The sequence below is a fragment of the Echiichthys vipera genome (genome assembly GCF_963691815.1).
Source record: "Echiichthys vipera genome assembly, chromosome: 4".
In the NCBI taxonomy this organism is placed as follows: Eukaryota; Metazoa; Chordata; class Actinopteri; order Perciformes; family Trachinidae; genus Echiichthys; species Echiichthys vipera.
Window position 1 is genome coordinate 34104901 of NC_139829.1, and position 24582 is coordinate 34129482.

Genomic DNA, 24582 nt, shown 5'->3' on the forward strand with positions numbered 1-24582 from the left:
CAGAAGTCACCAATTAATCAGCAAGTAGAAGAGTAATGGGACGGATAAAGTGCAAAATGACCCCCCCTCCCTCCCCCCAAAAAAACCTTCAGTGTGTGCCACTGCCCATCTTTGGCTGTGTTGTTACCCCCATACTGTGACGTCACCCTCTCCCTCCTTCTCCCTCGCCTGTCTCTGCGTGTCTGCTGTGCTCAGGACCATCCAACGGGGGCTCAGTTCTTTTTGAAAAAAGAGAAAAGTCTCTTGTCGCGGTCGGAGAAGCGTTGAGCTCTTCTCGAGGACTGACCGCCGTGGGCCCTCGACGACCCCGACAGGGAGGTAGGGGCCGAGCGCCACTCGTCCTGGTACTTGTCCATCAACTGCTGGTCAATCACTCTGTGCATATCATCCTAAAGCCACGGACAGAGAAGTGAATGAGAGAAAGACAGACAGCAGAGAACAATGCCACACAGAGGGGACGTACAGTGGGGCGGTACAGGAAGTTCTGAGGAGATCGGACGCATTGATCAAGTCACATGTCACCTCTGGTAGATGGTTTGCTGCTTAACTTATACGACCTGGACTCAGATTTGCAGTGTTGTCATTTGATTAAAAGGTAAAATCCACAAGAAAATGCAAACACTGGAGCAAAGTCTGACGCATAATTTAGTGCTGTAGAAATGTTTTCTCTTTCCTATCCTGTCAACCATCATGGGATTCACCGTTTGACCCTGTGGAGCGGGACCTACTGCTCTAACTTGCACCAAATACTTTGACTTTGGATGGAAAAAGTTGCCACGGTGGCTGTTAGCACCTCTTGAGAGATAAAGCCACCAGAGGGCTAAATCAGTTGGCAACAATTGTGAATGGAGACTAAAAACTGGTCCTTAGAATATGAATATACACATTTAATTGGTAGAATGTTAGTCTTTTTATTGTGGGTGTCGCCTAGTGGCATTTATATAACCACCCAGGCTCTATTTGATTTTGGTGTAGGTAGGCTGACCAGTAACCGATCTCCTAAAAACCTTGAGGGGCTACAGGTGTATGGAGAGAGGAGGCAGAGAGAGAGTGGTGGTGGGTTTGGATAGTTCTCTGTGGTGGGTAATGGTATCGGAGAGAAAAGGGAGCTGAGATGGGCGTTTCTCCTGAGTCAGTTAACCGTGGCATGGAATGGGCTCAGCGTGGCGTAGTCGGGTTAATGCGGAGTGAAACGGCGAGATGGCACAGCTCGGGCTCACCTCTAAGGCAGAAGGGGGGGTACCACAGGGGGAGAAAGGGTGGTACGGAAGCTGAGAAAGGCCACTAGATCAGAAACCACAAGAGCCAAACAGTAAAGAGCCCTGAGGAGGCAAACTGTGGGCAGGGAGAAGAGAGAGGAAAGAGCTGCTAGTTACAGATGAGGGAGGGGAGGGGAGGGAACACACACACACTCACACGCACGCACGCACACACACACACACACACACACACACACACACACACACACACACACGCAGAGACACACGCAGAGTGTCCTCAGGCTACATATCTAATATGTTTCCTTATGGACACCCATCAAAGACAAGCAGCTGCCATGCACCCTCTGAAGTGAATTGAGTGGTTTAGTGTATGTGCACTGATGCTACAAGTGTTAAAATAGACACAAGTTACGGGGAAGGGAAGGAAAACGTCTTTCATTCTTATATATTATAGTCTGTTTAATAATTTCATCTCTAGTTGGATGAACACAATTAATCCAGGAAGTACTTTATTTAAGTAACAACCTTAAAATAGCTGTTACAAAGGCTGTTACTGATATGTATCGCGTGTGACCTTTGACCCACCTGCCAAGCCTCCAGCTGCTGCGACAGGTTGAGCTTCTGCTGGATGGCGTCCAGGAGCTGGCTATTCAGAGACATGATGTCTATTTTACACTTGGCCAGCTCCATCTCCACCGCTTTCTTCCTGCAACACACGCAGATAGAGCAACTAGTGACTTCCTACCAGTATTAAGGCCCCACAGAGACGCACATGGGGATGAATGCAGAATAACTTTCTAAGGAATTGTTTACAGTCCCAGTCTGGTCAGATGCGTACATGAACTGATGAAGCCTCTTGGATGAGAGGTGAAACGTCTCCCTAGACAAATAACCAAGTCCAGTTGCTTTTGACTGAAATTGACGACCTTTCAGTTCAGTTGCAATCTGCATATCTAAATATTTTATGATGTGATCCTACTTGGCTATGGCGTCGTCTCTGTCTCTGATAGCAGTCTGGAGCTGCTCGCTGGGTTCTCGGACTTCAGCCATCGTCCTTATCCGCTCGTTGTCCTCCTGGAGAGAGCACATCTCTACGGAGAGCAGCGCCATCTGCAGGTCACATGGGAGAATGACAGGGATGTGTGAGAGACAGGCCTCATGAATTCAACGTTGCATCCAGTCTCTGGAGTCCACGTTATACTGAGGGGTGCTCGCGTGTGAGACTGATCATCCGTCGACCCAGTTCAGCAGGAGAACAACCGATCTGTGTGCGTGGAGTCTGTTCTGTGTGAATCATCTAAGATGGCGCTTTAAACCTACAGGAGAAATCGAGCTGTCCTGGCAGAAAGAAGACAAGGTTGAAGAAATGTCCCACATTTACAGACAACACACATCAACTTCAGTGGCACATAAACTGGTGAGGACTACGTCTGCAGCACTGTGTTGTCTGAAAGTTATATTACACACGAGCCCTCCTTAGAGGGATAGTTTGGATGTTTTTAAGTGGAGTTGAGTATGAGGCACTTATCCATAGTAAGTATTTCCTGCAGCAGATCGACAGGCCGCGGTACGGTTGCACTCACACTGGTCAAAGGAACTAGACATTAGCCGTTAAACGTGCTCGAGCACCGTACGGATGGACAGTGTGAGTGCGCCCTTAGTGTATCACCTGATTGTTTCATGTTTCATTGCTGCACACATACTGTACATAGAGTCTCGTATGTGTGAGCACAGTCATGTTACTGAAGCCAGTACCTGATTGTGCAGCTGTAGCACCTCGCCCTCACTGCTGCGTGTTTTGTCCTGCTCAGCTTCGTACAGCTCTCTGACTTCCCTCAGCTCCTCTCCCTGCTTCTTCGCCTGCTCCTCCAGAGCCTCCTCATCACTGCGCCGCGAGCCCTTTCAAAACACAACACACACCACTTCACAACACAACCTCACTGTACCTATATGTGCTGTTACCACCCACCGCTTGTTACAGAAAAACAGGCCCACAGAGGCTCCATCCTGTCAAAGGATTATCGAGTTAGCTGATTTTTAAAACGTCTTTGTTTCAATTTTGCAACGTCACCAACTTTGCAACAGGGGGTGTCACTTTATTTTATGGCTCCCAGAAGTTCTTAATAACTTTAAAGAAAGAAACTTGTGTTTTCTTTATTCTTATCTGGAGTTAATTCGGCTCAGGAACTCCCCCTCAGAGTGGGAGTTGGAGGGAGCACCACGAAAACAGTCTGCATTTATTAGAGCAAACCTGAAACAACAACTCATATAGTCAAAGTGACATTAGCATCACTATAAGTGACTTAAGTACCAGTTGGTAAATTGTTTATATTGCATCTAAAACTTAGAATAATGCTGACTTTTTGTTCTTTACCCTCATTAGTATCAGTCTGCTATTGTGCAACACTGAAATGACTAAAAATCAGGGTGCGTACACTTTTCCCAAGGTCCAATTCAAGAACTTTTCAAGCGCTTTCAATGTCAAGGCACCGAACCCCCAACTGCTCGAGGCGCTGGTCACTGACAGCCCCCTCGCTCTAACATCTCTCCGTTAATTGCATGTATATAGGTCCTGTCTGTGCATGTGTGTGTATTTCGGGCCTGTGTGTGTAACATGATTAATAATAATAGAGTGAAAAAATCGAATTTCCCCGTTGCGGGATTAATAAAGTAATTCTTCTTCTTCTTAAAGTGAGTTAAGTACCAGTTGGTAAATTGTTTATATTGCATCTAAAACTTAGAATAATGCTGACTTTTTGTTCTTTACCCTTATCAGTATTAGTCTGCTATTGTGCAACACTGAAATGACTAAAAATCAGGGTCAAACTCTACCACTTTCAAGGTCCATTTTTAAGCGTTTCCAGCATCTTACAGCTGCGGTTAATGACATATTTCTGCAAATACATAAATTATTTCTTCTTTTACCACGTTAAAAGTGACTATATTATGCTATAAACAACTAAAATTGTGTTTTGTAATAACAGAAGGATAAACAATTAAATTAAACACTTCTATAGCTATTTGTTTTGAAAGAAATGCAGAAGAATTTCAAGCATTTTCAAGCACTGAATCCAAAATTCAAGCGCTTTCCAAACCTCGAAAACACAACATTCAAATTCAAGCATTTTCAAGGATTTCAAGCCCCCGTACGAACCCTGGAAAACATGGTAAAACTTGTTCAATCTGCCACTGTAAACATGCTCATTTAATTTAGAAAACAAGCTCAGAGTTGACAGAATTTACGCCTCTAGAGCTACTATATAATTTCCCACAGTCTAGGGTCATTGTCTCTTTCCTCCCTATAATAACACCAAATTACATAATCCTTCCAGGGAAGTTCTTAGAAAATTACGCGAGCCCAAAATGAGACATTACATAATTGATTTAGACAGTGCTGACTCGTTAGTGTGTTGTTCATTACCGTGGACTCGTTGCCATCCAGCAGATTCTGCGTGAGCCTCCGTAGCTCCAGCAGGCTGGTGTGGAGGCTCCCAGTAGGCACATCCTTGGCTGACGACGTCTCCGAGGACTCGTCCATGGAAGAGTCGGTGGACAGCGCCGAGTCCGTGACGTCGTTTCCCCGGAGATGAGAGCATAGCGAGCGGACTTCACAGTAGGCCTCCCACAGCTGAAGACGCAGCTAAACGGACACGCGGACAGGGGACGAAGGGTGTTCAGAAAAGCGCGGCAAAGTATTTCACAGTGATTTGAGTCAAACACCAATCCTACTGTCTCTACCTGCTCTCGCTCCTGCTCCTGCTCCTCCTGCTCCATGCTCTGCTCTATCTCACACAGCAGGCTGGACGGGTGCGGGGTGAGGCCGTGGAGGCTGTGCTCCTCCGACAACTCCTCCAGCCGAGCGGTCAGCTGCCTGTGGGACACCTGAACCTCTTGAAGCTCCAGCTGGCTCTGCCGTAACTGGACACATCCAAGGAGGCAAAATCGTGACTGAACATTGCAAAACATAGCGCAAGGTCAAAGTTTCAGGCCCCAAACTCAGAGGGCACTTTATTTCATGCCCTGTGGGAGTGCCCGGCCATTGAAGACTTTTGAAAGCAGGTCCACAGATGTAATAGAGACATTTCTTTCTTCAAACCAAGGCTGTATGTACGGACTGATTCCCTACACATTGCACCATGTAGTGCTTCTGATTGGGTAGAAAAGTAAAAGTTTGTCTGTACTTAATGAAATATAAATCATAAGAAAGTATACAGTGAGGTCTGCAGAGGTCTGATGGGTCGGTTGAGCGTAACGCGTCAGCTTTGTAGGTCATACATCTACAGAGGCAGTAGCTATTCCTCAAAGATCTGTCATCTAACAGAGCCCTGTGTCATGTGTCCGTACCTGCAGGTCCTTCTCGTGAGAATGCCTCTCCAACACCAGTGTCCTCTCTCGGAGGTCGTCCACTGTATTCTGCAGCAGCTCGTTCTCCTCCAGCATGGCGTGCACCCGCCGCTCCAGCTCCATCTTCCTCTCCGACAGCATCTTAATCTAACGTGTCAAACAGCAACAGTAAGTCGCTGTGCCGTGGGAACGGGCGTTAATTGGCGAAACCGAGGATTGTTTTTCGATCGTCTGGTCGATAGCAGACCGATGGGCAGATATGGACCTGATTAAAGGCTGAATTTTGTTGTTTTCCTGACTCTGAGGTAAGCTGGGCTCTGACACAAGATTAAAAAAGGCACTCCCACGGGCCTAAAGAATGTGTGTTGCCTAGCACGGGCGTAGGCGTCGGTCGCCACCCTCGTCTTCAGGAATGTCTCGGTGATATGTCTGCGTTTCCAGAAAACTTGATATCCTTCCTGTGCATGTGTTACAGCCTTCTACTGAGGGATAGCGCTGCAGCGACTACAACTACATGTTCCTCCTCATTGTTTTCCAATGTAGACGCCTGCCAGAGCAGCTTTCCCCATTAAACAAACATCAGCTCCTGTTCATTTTTTATCCCTCCTGCTTTTGACCCACATGTGCTCGCCTACTCCAGAGTGCAGGAGCTTACATGTGGATCGGTTGTTTTCATTACCATATGAGCATCCACGCCGCCGGGGTATTTTTAGGCTGCTATTCATTTATTTTCTTTAAATCTCTGTCTTCACACAAACAGAGCGAAAAGCCATTAGTCATCAGCACATGTCATGTGAAAGCAAAGTCTTAGAGGAGCGGGAGCACCCAGACATTGCAGTATCTCAGCTAAATATAGAGCGGGAGTCTTTTCTCCCAATTATAGCGCAGGCTCTGCAGTCAGGGTGTTTTCTGCCTGACTTTGAAGAGAAGCTACGGGGAATTCTGATTTGTTGTTATGCTCCAGCAGCACTTTTGTTCATGATTTATCTGGCCCATGTACGTGACACAGCTGACATCACGCCCCACCTCATGCACCGGTGAAACGGGGATCGCCATTAGGATGTGGAAATGTCAAATATGGATTTACTTGTTGAGTTTCTTTACAATAACTGACGTCACATGTAATTAACCTTATGGGTTATAGTACTTTGGCCTAGCATTAACTCTAATAATGGCGCAATCCTTGTTTCTATTATTTTACAAGACGTACAAGACATGCAGCATGCAGCCAGCGTTCGGTGACTACTCACTTCTAGCCCTTGCTGTTCCAACCAAGAGGGAGGGAGGAATGTGTGAGGAGAGAGATAAAGATAAAGATTAGAGAAAGAGAGGAAAAGAAGTTTGAGAGTAATCCAACAACTGTCCTAACACGATAAATACTATGGTGGATAAAAGGGAAACACCATCCTCTGACACACAGGACATTTGTTTCCCTTCAGTGGGATTTGATTCCATTGTTTAACCCGGAAACTTCAACTTTAAAGCGAGGCAGTGTGACTTTTGGTTAGCAGCTCTCGCGGCCGGACGTTTGCACATTCATTCATTCATCTTCAACCCTGTCGGGGTCGCAGGGGGGCTGGAGCCGATCCCGGCTGACATCGGGCGTGAGGCGGGGTCCACCCTGGACAGGACGCCAGTCTATCACAGGACACATAGAGACGAACAGAGACAGACAACCATTCACACCTACGGGTGATTTAGAGTCATCAATGAACCGAACACCTGCACGTCTTTGGACTGTGGGAGGAAACCGGAGAACCCGGAGAAAACCCACGCAGACACGGGGAGAACATGCTCCCCACAGAAGGGCCCCAGCCAGGATTCAAACCAGGAACCCTCTCGCTGTGAGGCGACAGTGCTAACCACCACATTAGTCGCCGGGTCATTGATTTAATTTCCCCAAATTCTCTTGGGTCAACTGTTTTTAAAACGTCCTCATTAGGCAACCAGAAAGATTTTGTATTCACGTGGCGTTATTATTTTTGCAATTCTAAAGTACCTCCTAGCTGCACTTTTGTACAGTTAGTTTTGTTTAGCTTTTGGCGGTTGACGGCTCAAGCTGTGTGCACACAAAAATTAAATCAGCAATACTTGGTATACAGGAAAAATGGTGCTGACAGTGGCTCACCTCTGCCTGTAGAGTCTCTAGTCGTGTCATGTGCTGACTTGTAGACATACTCTTCTCCCTGAAGTCATCCCGTAATGAATGGACCTGAGTGGACAGCTGCCTTTCCACCTCTGCAGCCTGGATGGAGACAGACAGACAGACAGACAGACAGACAGACAGGATGAGTCCACATATGCTTTAACAGTACTGCAATTCCACCACCAACAGTTTTTTATAGCGGATAATGTAGCAACTGCTTTTTAACTCACACAGCCCCAGATCCTTTTTCATTTTGAAGTCCTGAGACCCCACTGACCCTGACATCATCAGACATCACACAGCTCCCTCTGAAGACCGAAGGCTTTATACAATTCCTTTCACATACGCGGTAGACCTGTAGAAGGTCCCCTTTAATTATTGTTCATGGTGACATAACAACACATTGTTAAAGTGTGAAATTAACTGTGCGGCTCAATTAAAAAGATTACATAGCAGCCCGTTGGTCTAGTACGATACCGAGGTGACTCATTGGAGTCTAATAGCAGACATGCATAGACAAACTGCCATTGTTCACTATGTAGGTTGCTCAGAGTGACTGACAGAAGACTTGCTTATAAATCAGCCCTCCCCAGTGTGTTCCTGTGAATGGTGCATTTGATAGCTGTTCCTCTGAAAGCCCATTATTACTCAAATGTCACGGCCCTTTTGCAAAACCCTTAAATATTCTCCAGCTCAGTATTTGTGCAATCCAGCCCAGCAGCAGACTGAGTGCATCAGCTGAGCTTATTGGACAGGTGGGATCAGGCCTCACGGAGCTGCACTCAGGATGCTTCTGTTCGCATTATCATCACTGCTATGGCAACAGCAATATCCCCAAAACCAATCACTTTTTACAGCCCACTGAGGAGACTAAACCTAAAGTCAACATGTCAGAAAGGGAGCGACTGATCTGCACACTGAATACAAATTAGATTTGTATTACTGTGCTAAGCGGTACTCAGTACTTCACTGGGCACTGGTTGAACACTGAGATGACCAATATTAGTGTGAAGTACAGCCTCTAGGTGGCACTACACATTGCTGCCTCGGATGATGCTCACAGAGAGTTGTGAGGAGGCTCAACACCTGCTAATGCTGCTGCTGCTGCTGGTGGAGGTTGTGTGTGTGTGTGTGTGTGTGTGTTCTGGTGCTCCACCCAGTTGCAAAACTGTTTCAAATATAATGAAGTTGTCAGTATCTGCATGTGACATGAGCCTTAAAAAAGAATCATCCACCTCACAGTGTCCAGTCCATGAAGTGTATTGAATGGCCATAAAGCAACAATGGAATTGTTAAATGACCATAATGACGGTGGTTGAATCATCTCCACCACTATGGAAAAGTACGTCTCTTCCTGTACACCCATGTAACACCTCGGAGAAATAATGGCTGTAATTAACTTGAAAATCACCGTAATTATCATACTTTGAACATTCTGCCTCTCGCACCTGAGACAGAGTCATGTTCTTCAACTTCTCCAGTGCTTTCAACACCATCTAGCCCTTCTTCCTCTACAGACAATACTGTACTCACACCATCTCTCTTTACTCTTTGAAACTCCAAACACCGAAGAGCTGGGGGTGAGCGTAGGGGTGGGAATCAAGAACCGGATTCAGTTCAGAACCAGTAACAAATTGGAAACAGAACCGCAATCGCATGTCTCTGCACTTCAATTCCTTTTATCAGTGCCAGGATGTTTCTCTGACAGTTGTGAGTTGACAAACAATGATGTCAAACGTGGCTTTGGTCTTGGCTGCTGGAGTTTTCTCTGAAAAGAGAAGGAGTCACGGCGGAGAGGAAGAACCGGTCTTTGAGGAAAGTCAAAACCTAAATAAAAAGAAAAGCTGTGCAAATATTTACATTTTGTTCAGACTCAAATAATAAAACAGTTGCGTTAATGCTGGAAACACAGAAGATTTATCAGGCATCAATAAGGGAATTGATCAGACCAATAAGCAGAATAGCTAATAGCATTGGTATCAATACAATATTATCATCTTCTTCATCTTCATCCTCTTATCCGGGGTCGGGTCGCAGGGGCAGCAGCTTTAGCAGGGGACCCCAAACTTCCCTTTCCCGGGCCACATTAACCAGCTCTAACTGGGGGATCCTGAGGCGTTCCCAGGCCAGTGTGGAGATCTAATCTCTCCACCTGGTCCTGGGTCTTCCCCGAGGCCTCCTCCCAGCTGGACGTGCCTGGAACACCTCCCTAGGGAGTCGCCCAATATTATCAGTTCTCATTAATAGTGGTGAGTGTGGACTCAATAATCATTAAAAACTGGACCGGACTCAACAGTGATGCCGTGTTCAGGAAAGTATTCTTCCTGAGAGGCTCAGATCCTTCGCTGTGTAACCTGCATATCTTTTACCAGTCTGTAGAAGCTTGTGCACCATTCTTCTTCTTCTGTGGTGTGCTGGGGTGGTGGCATCAAGGCTGCTGAGGCAGACCAGCTCAGTGCTCATACTGGAACTGGACAGTCTGATCAAAATCAAAGCCATCCAGGGTAACCCCTCTCACCGTCTCCACGAGGAGCTGTGGCAGATGGGCAGCTCATTCAGCCGGCGGATCATCCACCCAGGTGCAAAACTGAGCTCAGGCACTCCTTTGTGTCCGCTGCCATCAGACTGAACAACAGCAGTGGAAACCACAGGCTGTGGGCATCACTGCTCTATGTGTCATACTCAAAGGCGGGGGACGTGTATGAGCTTTCAGGACTGAAAGGTGACGCATTGACTGGGTAATCAATATGTCTGTAGGGAGTGATGGGTAACTCGAGAAGTCCTCGTTTCAAATTAACTCGATTGGTAAACAACAGCACTCATTTTTTATCGTGTGCACGTGCGTACCACCTCTTGTGTCTGCGCTTGACCCGAGACACAAGCACCTTCGATTCGGGAGGAATAGTTATGGTGTTATGTTATGGTGGCCAGATGTGAGTTTCTATGTTGCGGCTGCATGAGTCTGTCTCCTCTGTGTGGGAAACAGATGTGCAGTCAGTCAAGGCCATTGTAGAAGCCACAGTCGTAAAGTGGCATCTGACCCACTGGCCCAATATGCTGACAGATTAAGATCATGCTGGAAAACCACAGGGTTGACCGCAGACTGCCTGATTTGCAGACACTCACTTAATCTGCACATACAGTACATTCCTCAGATCCCAGATCAGGCATCAACAGCCTGACAGGACGAACAGGGGCAAACCAGACCGCTGTGATAGAATCCGGGGCAGCAAAGTAGGGCTGAGCAGAGAGACGTGTCTCTTGGCAGCCTCTTTGCTCTGACTTTTATGTGAGTAAATCCTAAATACAGCACATCACTTTCCGGAGGAGGGCTCTAGACATCTCTTCTGTTGCTTTAGTCTCAGGCTGTCTGTGGCTGACATGATCCAGCATACGTGGGGAGCATCACAGGTGTCTGGTGGTGCAACCTAGCATCAAACTATCCATACCCCTGTGCCACTCTGTAGAGCACATTCCCATGGTAACAACACATGAAGTTTCAATTTGCATGTCACTTTGGTTGTCATAGAAACCAGGGAGATGTGCGAGTGGTGGAGCTGCGACTAGTGGTCTCAATGCTTCTGGTATTTTCCTAAGTCACTCTCGCAGAGCGCTTCCTTGTCTAGACGTACGGAGGAGGGGCAACCCCATGTTCAAACGGTTGCATAACAAATATGGAGACAAAACGTGCCAATCCGAGAGCTGATCCTGAGAGGAACAGCCACGTTGGGCTGACGGGAGGCATACGTTATGTGCTCCAGGGACTGGATGTGAACAAAGCAGATGGCTGGACAGGTGCCCGGGGACCGTGTTCAACGCTGGCTAGGTTGTAAAAGGAGGAGTGTGATGTGGATATACTCGACTGATGAGGCCAGACACAACGTAGGATGTCATTCAAAGCTTTACACCTTGCTTGCTAGGTTGTTGTAAAGGACACAAAAAAAATATGTCTTCCCCCTCCTCTATAGTCTCAAATGAGCGACACTGATGAGTCACTGGAGGCTGCAGTCAATTCTTAATTATGTAAAATCGAGAGGTTGAGGGAAGCGAATGGACCATGGCCATAAAACATGCAGACACTTACGCTGGAGTCAGTGTGTTGTTATGTAATTAAAGCAAGATCTCCTTCCTGCTGGTTCACTCTGATCAGATTAGGCCCGAGGACATTGGCTGTTCCCACACTGGAGACCTATTCAAGCCAGCACACCTCCTAGGCTCTACTCCTGGATCAATGGGAATCTATCTCCCCTAGGCGTATTGGATACGATATATAGTTTTATTACCCAGTATTGAAAAATCCATACACATGCAAACCCCCGCACCCACAGAGGAATAATCGCAGGGGGTCGATGTGTCCAGGATAAGATGGAGGCCGGAGACTGCATTTTTAGATCTTCTTTGTCCACATGTCTAAGTAACCTGCTGTTATTAATTAAGTAGAGTATGGGCTGGAGTTGTTTTGGTCCCTGACTGGATGCATATGGCAAGGCTATTAGCACAGATTATAGCCTAATCCCCTCAGCGCTGCATCTTACCCCGTGAGTGACATCACTTCCTATGCAATGCCCTGTCGTCTCAAGGTCATCTCGCTGCAGCCAATTTAAGATTCTGTTAATAACCCATTCTTAAATTGTAAAATAAGTAAAATGTATCAATAAATAAATACATGCATACATAAATCCTAAAATAAATATAGAAATCAATTAATAAATAGTAATTGATTTCTATAAATCGACATTTATATAGGGTATATCTGAATTTTAGCTTTTTTTAAAATACGTATATTCATTTCTGATGATTGATTAAATACAGAAATGCACAGAAATGTCTGACTGTAGTTACAGTCTGAGTCAAGGTAACAAGATAAGGTCCATTTAGTTGTTTTCTCATTGATGTTTAAGCTCAAAAGCAGCCACACGCTTGCTTCTCTGATACTTCTGTTTGTGTGTTATTGCAAACCAAGAGCCTGTGAATGTGGCTGTGCAAGTCAGTTAGGAGCCTTGTCCTCAGTAGGTATGTCTATGGTCCAGTCACCACTGTCTGAAATGTAAATCTACGCAGGCAAACCAAAGGACAATAACAGTAACAAGCTCATAATCTCTTGGGCAGTGCATAGGAACATGTGCTACTCCGTAGACTTACAGGAGGCCACATATGGACCAGTTTGGACCATAATAACACAGCGTCCTCACGTCTGTAGGGTGTCCTCAGGGTAGTTTCACATCCTCTCCATTCACTCAGCGCTGTAAACAGTTACCATCACAGCCCGGTGCTTAATAATGAGCGCTGACAGAGAGAGAGAGAGAGAAAGAGAAGAAAGCAAGGAAGGAGGATAAAATGAGAGAGAACGCGAGCCCTGTGGCTGACCTCATTTATTCTATTACCCAGCACGTCTCTCTCTATTTGCCCGATTCACTGAATCACACACTTGGACCGATGCACTCAATAAAGTCTCGTAAATTTCACTGAGACCGCAAGATATGCCCCCCCCCCAAAAAAAAAAAAAACACAATATACCACTTTCAGGGAATATCTCCATAGATTCCCACACCCGGGTTTCAATTCAATGAAATGCACTTTAATTATGCTAAGTGCCTGCTCTTGCTCGGATCCATAGCGACTGACCGGTCCAGAGCAGCCCTTGATTGCAATGTGATGATGGTGTTGGGGCACGACAGGGCTGATTTAATCCGATCAAGAAGATTGAGGAGTGCTGCTCTGCACAGCGGCGAGCCGGGGGTTAAAATCCACCTCTCAGAGCCTTCTCCTCCCTGAACAGCGTGTGCCTGGCAGCAGATCCTATCTTCTCCCAGGAAAGGGGAACAACGCGGTGCGAGCGTTGCCATAGACACAACTGCTGACGGGGTTATCAAAGGACCTTGAAAGGCTTGTCAACCTTTGCATGCACAGCTCTGGGACATCCTGATATGTAGCCTTGGCACCCACTGTGGGTCTACCTGGCAGACAACACTCGGATGCCTCTGTTTACAGCCCTTAAGTTCTGTAATGGTCTTAAAGGTGTTTATATTGTAGGATACATCCCTCTGTCAGGCTCGGCAGCATGACGTGGTGCTGCTCTTGGAAAGCACGCTTATCCCTGTTATATAAGTGTGTTGGGGTGATGTGCATTAGTTCAACACTTGTTCAGTCTAAGGGTTAGGGTTATAGGGTTAGGGTTAGGGTTTGGGTTTGGGTTAGGGTTAGGGTTAGAGGGTTAGGGCTTGGGTTAGGGTTAGGGTTAGAGGGTTAGGGTTAGAGGGTTAGTGTTAGGGTTAGGGTTAGGGTTAGAGGGTTAGGGTTGCAGGGTTAGAGGGTTAGGGTTACAGGGTTAGGGTTAGAGGGTTAGGGTTAGAGGGTTAGTGTTAGGGTTAGGGTTTTAGTTAGGGTTTGGGTTAGGGTTAGAGGGTTAGGTTTAGGGTTAGGGTTGGGTTAGTTAGTAGAGAGTTAGTTCCTCAAAAGAGTTGTTGTTTATCTAGTAAGTTAGATCTAAGCAGCTCTGTTAAGTGTTGATTTTAAAACCAACACTAAACAGAGTTGCTCCCCGAATTCCAACGCATCTGTGACGTGTTCGCCTAAAGAGCGGGTGTAATCCAGCGTGAACAGCAGACGACTAACTTTCTTTTCTTTCAGCCGAGTATCTTTGTGCAAGTAAATGAAACGCAGCATGTCTATTTAATAACACTTTCTTGCTTCCCGTGCTGCGCATGTGTGTGTAAATGTGGTGTGAATGGTCAGATTAGATGGTCTGTAGATGTCCACTGCCATCAGTGTGAATGTCTGTGTGAACGGGTGAATGTGACAAACACTGTGAAAGTGCCTTGAGTAGTCAGAAGACTAGAAAGTCGCTATACAAGTACAAGTCCATTTACCATTAACAAAGTCCTCTGTTAAGGCTAGCATGATTGCTGTATGCTATGTTTTGACGGGTGCATTGATGTTCCTTTTGCGCAAGAGTGTCGATGAATATGCATAATTTGACCTTTGACTTTCAAAAGTGTTGTTTTAACTGGATCTAGAGTGGACCATTATCCGGCTGTTAAGGCGTGATGTAACGCCCTTTCAAAATATGATTTACGGGGTCCGAGCCTCGTATTTCTACACCGCAGCAGTGGCGTGTTCCCGGTTGTTTGAACAGATCTGAGTTTTTAAAAGACAACGCAAATGTCATTTTACCTCTTTCTTATCGATGAAAACGGCGTCTAACTGACGAAAGAGGTGATCGTGATTGTTCACATGTTTGGCCGTTGTTTCAACCGAGCGTTTGGACCCGGAAATCTTATTTTGAAAGGGTGTTACGTCCGTCTTAACAGCCGGATAGACACTTTGAAAGCGTTGAATTTTAGTGTTAAAAGTGTGATAATGAAGCCACTGTTAAAGGGACAAGTTAATCGCACCTCCAGGCTAATCACACAATAACACAGACTCTAGTCTCTAAAATAACATTTCTCTTACATCGTCTCATAAAACATTTACATGGATGGCTTTATAAATATCCAGTTTATCCGGGGCTGTTGTCTTGTTACACCGAAGTGACCACGTTGTACGGATAAAGCGTCTTTGTCGTGGCGTAGACAGAACAGGCTGAGTTGTTGTACTGAACTCCTTCACAACCATTAATCAACTGTAGCTACAAACACTGCCACTCTCAGCTCCATCAATCTGCATCTGCTGCCAATCTCAGTTCCTCCTGACGTGTGTTCACCGCATCCCATCAATGACATCGGGTCCCCATGCCAACCATGAGCACTGCTACATCTACGTATGACCGTATGTATCTGTGCGTCTGAATATCTCAGAGGACACTTTCTACCCTTCCTGTCATAATAGGTAACTGCACTCAAATCACATGCCAATATGCAGAGTGCTGTTGCATAAGTGTGCAGTCCAATCATTTTAAATTATTCATCGTAAGACCCCGAAGCTCCACTTTTATATTGATGAGTTGGCATAATTCAGGTGAAGTTAGAGAGAGACAGGCTGGATGGAGGTAGATAACCCCTGATGAAAGTTCACTTGGCTGAGCATCTTATGTCATGTCAGCCAGGCAGACGTGAACTGGACTGAGTGGCCCTGAGGCCAGGGAGACCACATACTGTACACACACACACCCATGCACGCACACACACACACACACACGCACAAAGTGGAAGTTTTTTTTATTTAATGCAGCATTAAGACCATGCAACACAGACAAGCTCAGATGGACTAAATCTCCCATGCAGATTAAACAAGCCTGCCTAAAGTTGTACATCTGAAGCACACACACACACACACACACACACACACACACACACACTGCTTCTCACCCTACTGAGTTGCTCCAGAAGTCTATGGTTCTGTTCGGAGAGCTCGCTGATGGCCTTGGTCTTGTCTCGGTCAGCCTCTCTCAGCTGGACCTGATGGCGCTCCAGCTCACCCTGCAGCTGCTGGACGTCCGTCTCCAGCTCGGCCACGCGGCCCTCCCACTCCCCCTCTCGACTTTCCAGACGCCGACGCAACTCATGCTTCTCCTGCTCCAAGTGCTGCGCGTGGACAAGGGGAGATATGGTGGTTAAACATTAATTTCCAGAACACAAGCACCACTGTGGCAAAGTCCGATACTTCACAAAGATGCTCAGGCTGCAACAGACTAAGAAAGTTGGACTCTTGGAAATAATTCACTGTATTGAAGGTAAAAAAGTTCAGGATACCAACCTCATCCCCTTACTAAGTGTTTCCATTATTTCCATTGTGGTGCTGATGATGACTCTGTTCCATGATTATACATTTAGCATTAACATAAAAACCTATGGGGTCAAGAATGACGAAAGTTTGACTCTAGCACCAAACACCAGAAACAGAAGTTTTGTTACAAATCAAGACGTCATAAAAAGTGCAACAGAGTCACATGTTGGGTGGATTATGGTCATGTTGATACAGTCTCTTGTTTCCCTAGCTCCTGGAGTGACAGCACAGATAATAAGATGCCTCTTTATTTCTCTCTTGATGGCAATGAATGGTGGACAGATGCACTGCACCACCAGCGGCTGCCAGTTTGGATGGGGGTTGTTGTTGTTATGGTTAAGTCCAGGGCTGAAGCAGCTGGCATCAGTGTGGGCATCATTTTCACGTCTGAACAAAAGACGGATCACAGAGAACCAAAACAACCTCACAGAACAGCTAAACTGTAAGGATAGGGTACCGAGGACTGTAACGACATCAATGATGAAGGGCGTTTGATAGTAGTAGTCAGCTTGAATAGGGATCAAAGGGCTGAGCAGATGTACAGTAGGTACAGTAGGCCCTGGACAGCCACAGGATTAGTCTGTGTGGGTACTTCCCAGGCCACGTGTTGGCTTGCCTGAAGGATTTTGAAAACAACAGGAACAAAAGCTCAACTGTTGCCTACAGAATTCAATGATGTGGGAAATCACTATGCTACACTTGGCTGTTTGTCACTGTAATGACACAGACAGCGTAGTTTATATTAGATATATTAGAATAACCATCTCATCTCATCTCATCTCATCTCATCTGGTCGGCAGCTTTAGCAGGGGACCCCAAACTTCCCTTTCCCGGGCCACATTAACCAGCTCTAACTGGGGGATCCTGAGGCGTTCCCAGGCCAGTGTGGAGATCTAATCTCTCCACCTGGTCCTGGGTCTTCCCCGAGGCCTCCTCCCAGCTGGACGTGCCTGGAACACCTCCCTAGGGAGGCGCCCAGGGTTCATCCTTACCAGATGATCCTGAACCACCTCAACTGGCTCCTTTCAACGCAAAGGAGCAGCGGCTCTACTCCGAGTTCCTCACAGATGCTGAACTTCTCCCCCTCTCTCTAAGGGAGACTCCAGACCCCCTCCTGAGAAAACACATTTCGGCCGCTTGTACCCGCGACCTGGTTCTTTGGGTCCTGACCCAGCTTTCATGACCATAGCTGAGGGTAGGAACCAAGATTGACCGGTAGATTTAGAGCTTTGCCTTCCGGCTTACAATAACCAGCAACTCCTAATTCATGCTAACTAGTAACCATGTGGAGCTCATGTGCAGCATTTGTTGTGGTCCTCTTCAGTGTGTTGGGCCTACTCAAACTTGACTGAAGGGCTATGGCACCTTAGAGAGAGACTATGGCAGCATTAAAACTTATTTCCCTTGCTTCTTTACCTCTAATTTCTCGTTGAGATCTTTGTGCATTTTCTCATATTGCTTGCTCAGGTCTTGGTTCCTCTCCAGCAGCGCTTTGCCGAGTTTAGCAGCTAAAACCAAGTCTTTCTCCTTTTGTCGGAAGAGCGACAGCAAGTCCGCGTTACGCCCCACCGCATGCGTCTCTACGTCCGGCAGCAGCTCCTCTTCGTCGCCCCGCTCCCCGGTAAGCATGGCCAGTTCCTCCTCCAAGGCCATGCCGAGGCCTCCGGAGCCGGTGTGCCGCAGCGGGTGACCCTGGAAGCCGCCGGGCTCCTGAGCGGCGGGGCTGGCCCGGGGCTCCATGCAGTCGCTGTCCAGCTCCAGCGGTGCTGAAACCGACGTCTGCAGGTCGAGGCAGAAAGTGGACATCGCCGCCCGGCGGAGGAGAAGCCAACAGATTAGAGCCGACTGGTTTCACTCCGGGTGAACCCACCCTGCTCGGACAGGGTTGGGCTGACCGGACCGGCTTGTAATCGACACTTCATCCATCTTTCTCGCAATTTCGAGCTGGATCCAGTCAGAGATTGTAACCCGCTGTCCTCCTCACGTCCCCCTCTTGTAGTCAAGCTGCGACTCTGGCTGTGATTGAATCCCAGCAAACACCGCCTCCTCTGCAGCTCCCTGACCGGCTGTTATCGGACACACACACAACGTTTTACCCCGGTATGAAGCGCCTCGATGAGCTCTGCGCGGCGGTCGGTCGGTCAGGATCCATCCCGCCTCGGGATCCCGTGTCTCCCATAACGATCGGCCCGTTACACCAGCCAAACAGATGAGCGCGACCCCGATGCCTCCTCTCAACCGCTTTCCCGTCTTAAATGCGCGTTCCCGCCACGGTAGTGACGTCGGCTGCAACCTGTTACAAACGGCCTCCTGATTGGCTGAGAACGATAGCGCCATATTTTGGTGCTTCTCGCGCACATCTGTGACATCGAGCACGTGAAGTACAGTGAGAGCAGCTGTCGTCTGAGACGGTAAAGCAGAGCAGCCTAAAACCTCATCAGAAAACTTTATTATGAATATTATGTGACAGTTTTTTACACGTTACTAGGCCTGACGTTATATTAAATAATAACCAACGGTCGGAGAGAAATATAACATGTTAATTTTACCCTAAATAAAAGGTTTATGTCAACGATATGGCAGAAAATGTACGTTAACATTAAGGTTAATAGCTTTAAAGGTAATGAAACTTCATTTTCAGAAAATAATAGATATAAGTGTTACTCTTTGGGAATGAGAAAGGGTTTTGTCAGTCATTTAAACTAGCTAATTTACAGGTAATTAACGGCAATTAACGCTAGCACACTACCTTGACACAAGCTAGCTAATTTAATGCTTCAAGCTAGCTAATTTAATGCTTCAAGTTAGCTAATTTAATGCTTCAAGCTAGCTAATTTAATGCTTCAAGCTAGCTAATTTAATGCTTCAAGCTAGCTAATTTAATGCTTCAAGCTAGCTAATTTAATGCTTCAAGCTAATTAATTTAATGCTTCAAGCTAGCCAATTTAGTGCTTCAAGCTAGCTAATTTAATGCTTCAAGTTAGCTAATTTAATGCTTCAAGCTAGCTAATTTAATTCTTCAAGCTAGCTAATTTAATGCTTCAAGCTAGCTAATTTAATGCTTCAAGCTAGCTAATTTAATGCTTCAAGTTAGCTAATTTAATGCTTCAAGTTAGCTAATTTAATGCTTCAAGCTAGCTAATTTAATGCTTCAAGTTAGCTAATTTAATGCTTCAAGCTAGCTAATTTAATGCTTCAAGCTAGCTAATTTAATGCTTCAAGCTAGCTAATTTAATGCTTCAAGCTAGCTAATTTAATGCTTCAAGTTAGCTAATTTAATGCTTCAAGCTAGCTAATTTAATGCTTCAAGCTAGCTAATTTAATGCTTCAAGCTAACTAATTTAATGCTTCAAGCTAGCTAATTTAATGCTTCAAGCTAATTAATTTAATGCTTCAAGCTAATTAATTTAATGCTTCAAGCTAGCCAATTTAGTGCTTCAAGCTAGCTAATTTAATGCTTCAAGTTAGCTTATTTAATGCTTCCAGCTAACTAATTTAATACTTAAAGCTAACTAATTTAATGCTTCAAGCTCGCCAATTTAATGCTTCAAGATAGCTAATTTAATGCTTCAAGCTAGCAAATGTAATGCTTCAAGCTAGCTAATTTAATGCTTCAAGCTAACAAGCAGTGGCGTGCCCAGACTTTTTGAAGGGCAGGGGCGCAAAGGGGAAAAGGGGCACATATAGTGGGTCCCCACCACTAAAGAGAGCAGTTTAGCACACATTTGGCTCCTAGAGGGCACTTTAGCACACATTTGTCTGCAATGAGGGCACTTTAGCACACATTTTGGCTGCAATTAGGGCACTTTAGCACACATTTTGGCTGCAATTAGGGCACTTCAGCACATATTTTGGTTGCAGTGAGGGCACTTTAGCACGCCTTTTTTCTGCAATGAAGGAACTTTAGCACACATTGGCTACTAGAGGGCACTTCAGCATGTATTTTGGCTGCAATGAGGGCAGTTTTAGCTCGTGTTTTGGCCCCCATGATGGAACTTTAGCACACGTTTTTACCTAGTGCACTTTAGCACACATTACGGCTCCCAAGGGGCACTTTAGCACACGTTTTTACCTAGTGCACTTTAGCACACGTGTTTACCTAGTGCACTTTAGCACACGTGTTTACCTAGTGCACTTTAGCACACATTACGGCTCCCAAGGGGCACTTTAGCACACGTTTTTCAACAACTGGGCCATGAGGGGGGGCTACTGCGACAAAAGTGTTATATTATCGTTTCTGTCTCAGTTTATTGTCTTTTTTTTTTTTTTACCTATTTTCTATGTTTGCAAGTGGAATATTCAAGCAGCTACTGTGGCGTTCATTCATTTTATACTAATGCAATCATTAATCTGTGTGTCATGCTTTAAACAGTTTGTTGTTTTTAATTTAATTTGTTTTGTTTTCCAAATACAGAACATAAGCCTATCCCCAGTGGTTGAAAATAGCCAAATGAATCTACTGAAACACTACTGCACTGCAAGTACAATGTCGAGGTAGGTAACAATAACTGTATCAGAACATTTCCTTATTGTTACTTTGTTGCATTTTAAAATGTCATAGAGTTTTTAATTACCACATTTATACAGTCAGGGTGCAAAATCTACTTTTTTGTCCACTGGCCAAATGGCTACTGGATATTATATTATAGTATTAACTTAAACTAACCAAATAGTATATAAAGTAATTCAAATTAGCTTAGTTCCACCTTCACCATCTTAAACATTAACATGCTGTTTACAGGGTGTAAGAGATAACAATAATACTAATTTACTGTATAAAACAATATAATCTAATCTGTAATCTGTATATTTACAATTATGTCATACATTTCATGACAATCACATTTGATTTATTAGTCAATATCAAAAATAACTGAACAAGCATATTGGGAATTTAACTGTAGCTGTTTGCATCCATGGCAGCTGTGCACATGACATGAGAAATGTCAGGCACGGACCTCAGCGGTTAGTAATGCCTCATGTTCACGGGCCAGCACGCTGAAGGTTTGTTGCTCCAGGCTGATGTGAAAAAGCCCCGTGACCAATGTAAAGTATTTTTCTGTAAGCTGTTGTTGTTGTTGTTTCTCAAAGATTGAAGTGAAAGTGTCGAGTCCCAAGAAGGTGAAATATTGCAGGCTGGAAACAAAAGGTTACACGATGAAAACAATACAATAGAAGATATCAAAGGTCTGTTGCTCTCTGTCACATCTAGTTAATTGTTTGATTTATTTTATGTTAGCTTAACTTTTATTTGATTTATGTTTTTATGCTTATTGTTACTCTGATCCTTTCCCATCTTTGTACTGAAACACAATCATTTCCCTCGGGATAAATAAAGCTTCTTGAATCTTGAAAAGATGATCTGTTACAGTGCTACTATTATAATCTATCACCTTAGCTGTGCTTGTTTCTACTATTCTGCTGTATTAACTCCCATATTCACATCACTATAGATATTATTATAGTTACTGGAAGTGTGTCTGTCTCTGTCTTTGTCTCTCTCTCTGTCCATCTGTCCGTCTTTTCTCTCTCTCTCTCCTTCTCTTCCTCTCTCCGGTGCAGACAGACGTCCGTCCTCCACAGAGCTGGGTCTGTCTGACGTTCCTGTCTGTTATAGTGAAGGTTTTCAACGCCACCGTACTCTACGGGGGAATTGTTGGATCTCTGTAAATCATAAATAAGTCATAGAGTGTGGTCTTTACCTACTCTGTAAAGTGTCCTGAGATAACTTTTGTTATGATTTGGCACTATAAATAAAATTGAATTGAATTGAATGGAATTGTTACGGACTGCGACGACATAGATATGAAAATAGTTTAAAAAAAGGTAATATATGGGATCTCAAACCCACTTAAACACTCCTGAGTGCCTTGAATCTTGAATCTTGTAATGTATTGGATGTCATGTAATGGATGTGTGTATGGTATCATATGTTTCCACAGAGAAAACATGAGGGGAAATACCCATACTGAGAGCTGTTTGGTAACTACTTTATGAGGCTAATTAAGAGCCAGGGCATACATTAAGGGTTAAAATGACAGTTAGGATTAGGTTTAGGTTAGTGTGAGTGGAGATTTAAGGTTAAGGAATTAACACACTCAATAAAGGCCCTCACAGATACAGTAATATATGTGTATCTGTGATTATGAGTGGGGGATGAAGGGGTAAGGATGGGGTTAGGATGTGGGGGGCGGGGCATTTGCGATGAACGATTACAAACAAAGCCTCTTGATCTGATAAAGTGAAGGCACAAAAGAAGTGGGTCACAGCCCGCTGGTCCACCGTTGCCTAGCTTCGGGGGCCGAGGGGTCACACACACACACACACACACACACACACACACAGTAGTAATGGGTGGTTTCCTCAAAGCACATCAAAACATCACTACTTTGATAAACCGCTAAGCTGCATGAATTTAGCAACCCACATTATCCTTATTATGTTGCTGGTGTTGGGTTGATTGGAAATACAAGGAAAAACAACAACAACAACCTTTGTGCTGTCAAAAGAATGATACACTGTATTACAGCCCGATCAGTCAGTGCAGTGAGTTGCTTTTAGGTTATTAATATTTCTGTTTCAAACAATATTTACAATAACAACTACTGTTAAAACACAGCAGAAACAAATAGGGCCCAAACAATAGGGGATTTTTGAGACCAATACAAAAAGAGGGGAATTCAGATTACAAATATTTGAGCTGGAATCAAGATATACCTTTTCTATTTGTATTGTAAAAACAATTTTGCACTGATATGGTTCTTCAAATGTACTCAGATGGCTGCCGACCTAAACAAATAACTTTATTAAAGAATATTTAACAGTATTATAGATTATGTATTACACTGTCAAGCAATTCTGGAAACGAACACTGAGAAAATAAATAGAAAATAAAATAGAAAAAATAGCTGAATAAAATTCTGAATCTTGATTTCAGCGTCAGTGTAAGTATAAATGAATTAAACAGCTAAAAAAGCACTGTGTGTTCAGTATAAATCAATTGTTGCCCATTTAAAGAAAGAATAAATAAGTAAATAAACATCATGTTCAGTATCAGTCAGTTGTTATCCATTCAAATAAATAATATTTTAAAAGGGGGGGGGGGGTTGTTCGAGGCACGTCCAGCTGGGAGGAGGCCTCGGGGAAGACCCAGGACCAGGTGGAGAGATTAGATCTCCACACTGGCCTGGGAACGCCTCAGGATCCCCCAGTTAGAGCTGGTTAATGTGGCCCGGGAAAGGGAAGTTTGGGGTCCCCTGCTGGAGCTACTGCCCCTGCGACCTGACCCCGGATAAGAGGATGAAGATGAGATGAGTACGAAACCATTTCTAAATCACCCCAAGCATTTGTTTGCTGCATTATTTGTTCATATGAGAAAACATATACACGATACTGAGCGATACAGATACGTCTGTGATTGGGCGATACTGCCAGATAATGTTGGCCAAGCAAACTCATCGGTCTGGCTCTAGAAATAAGCACAGTCAGATACAGTACACACCTCATCAATTAAATTCAATTCAATTCAATTCAATTTTATTTACAGTGCCAAATCATAACACTTTACAGAGTAGGTAAAGACCACACTCTATGACTTATTCATGATTTACATAGACCCAACAATTCCCCCGTAGAGTACGGTGGCGTTGAAAACCTTCACTATAACAGACAGGAACGTCAGACAGACCCAGCTCTGTGGAGGACGGACATCTGTCTGCACCGGAGAGAGGAAGAGAAGGAGAGAGAAAGAGAGAAAAGACAGACAGATGGACAGAGAGAGACAAAGACAGACACAAAGACAGAGAGCTTAAAAAGTTGTCAAATAATGAGGACTGCAATTTGTTAAAATAGGTTGATAAAATACATTTTTGTCATTGTAGGAAAGTTATTTGCATGAAGCTTATTGTCATCAGTGTTTATATCGGTCTACCACATTGCCTTGGCTTTATGGATGGAGATAAAAGTCAGATAAACATTATAAACTCACTATGGTTGCTATTTGTTATAGACTCTGGCTCCCTCTGTGGAAAGTAAAGGGGTATTACATCCACATTTCCCAAAGTGACGGGGAAACAATCAACAGCCGGCAGAACAGAAATGCAAAGAACTGCACAAATGTTTAGGGGTTGATCTTAAATAAGATTTAGA

At 44.8% G+C, this 24582-nt stretch overlaps 1 protein-coding gene across 1 annotated transcript; it reads right to left on the reverse strand.

Moving 5' to 3' along the window:
- Positions 1-212: 212 nt before the first annotated feature.
- Positions 213-18240, reverse strand: bicdl1 (BICD family like cargo adaptor 1; the record flags this gene model as incomplete). The annotated part of the gene is given in 14 exon segments (XM_083911965.1): positions 213-389; positions 1221-1234; positions 1237-1275; positions 1278-1284; positions 1806-1926; positions 2200-2330; positions 2976-3119; positions 4642-4860; positions 4959-5138; positions 5565-5711; positions 6815-6826; positions 7693-7809; positions 16017-16232; positions 17851-18240. Coding segments are annotated over 14 exon segments (1914 nt in total).
- Positions 18241-24582: the final 6342 nt, after the last annotated feature.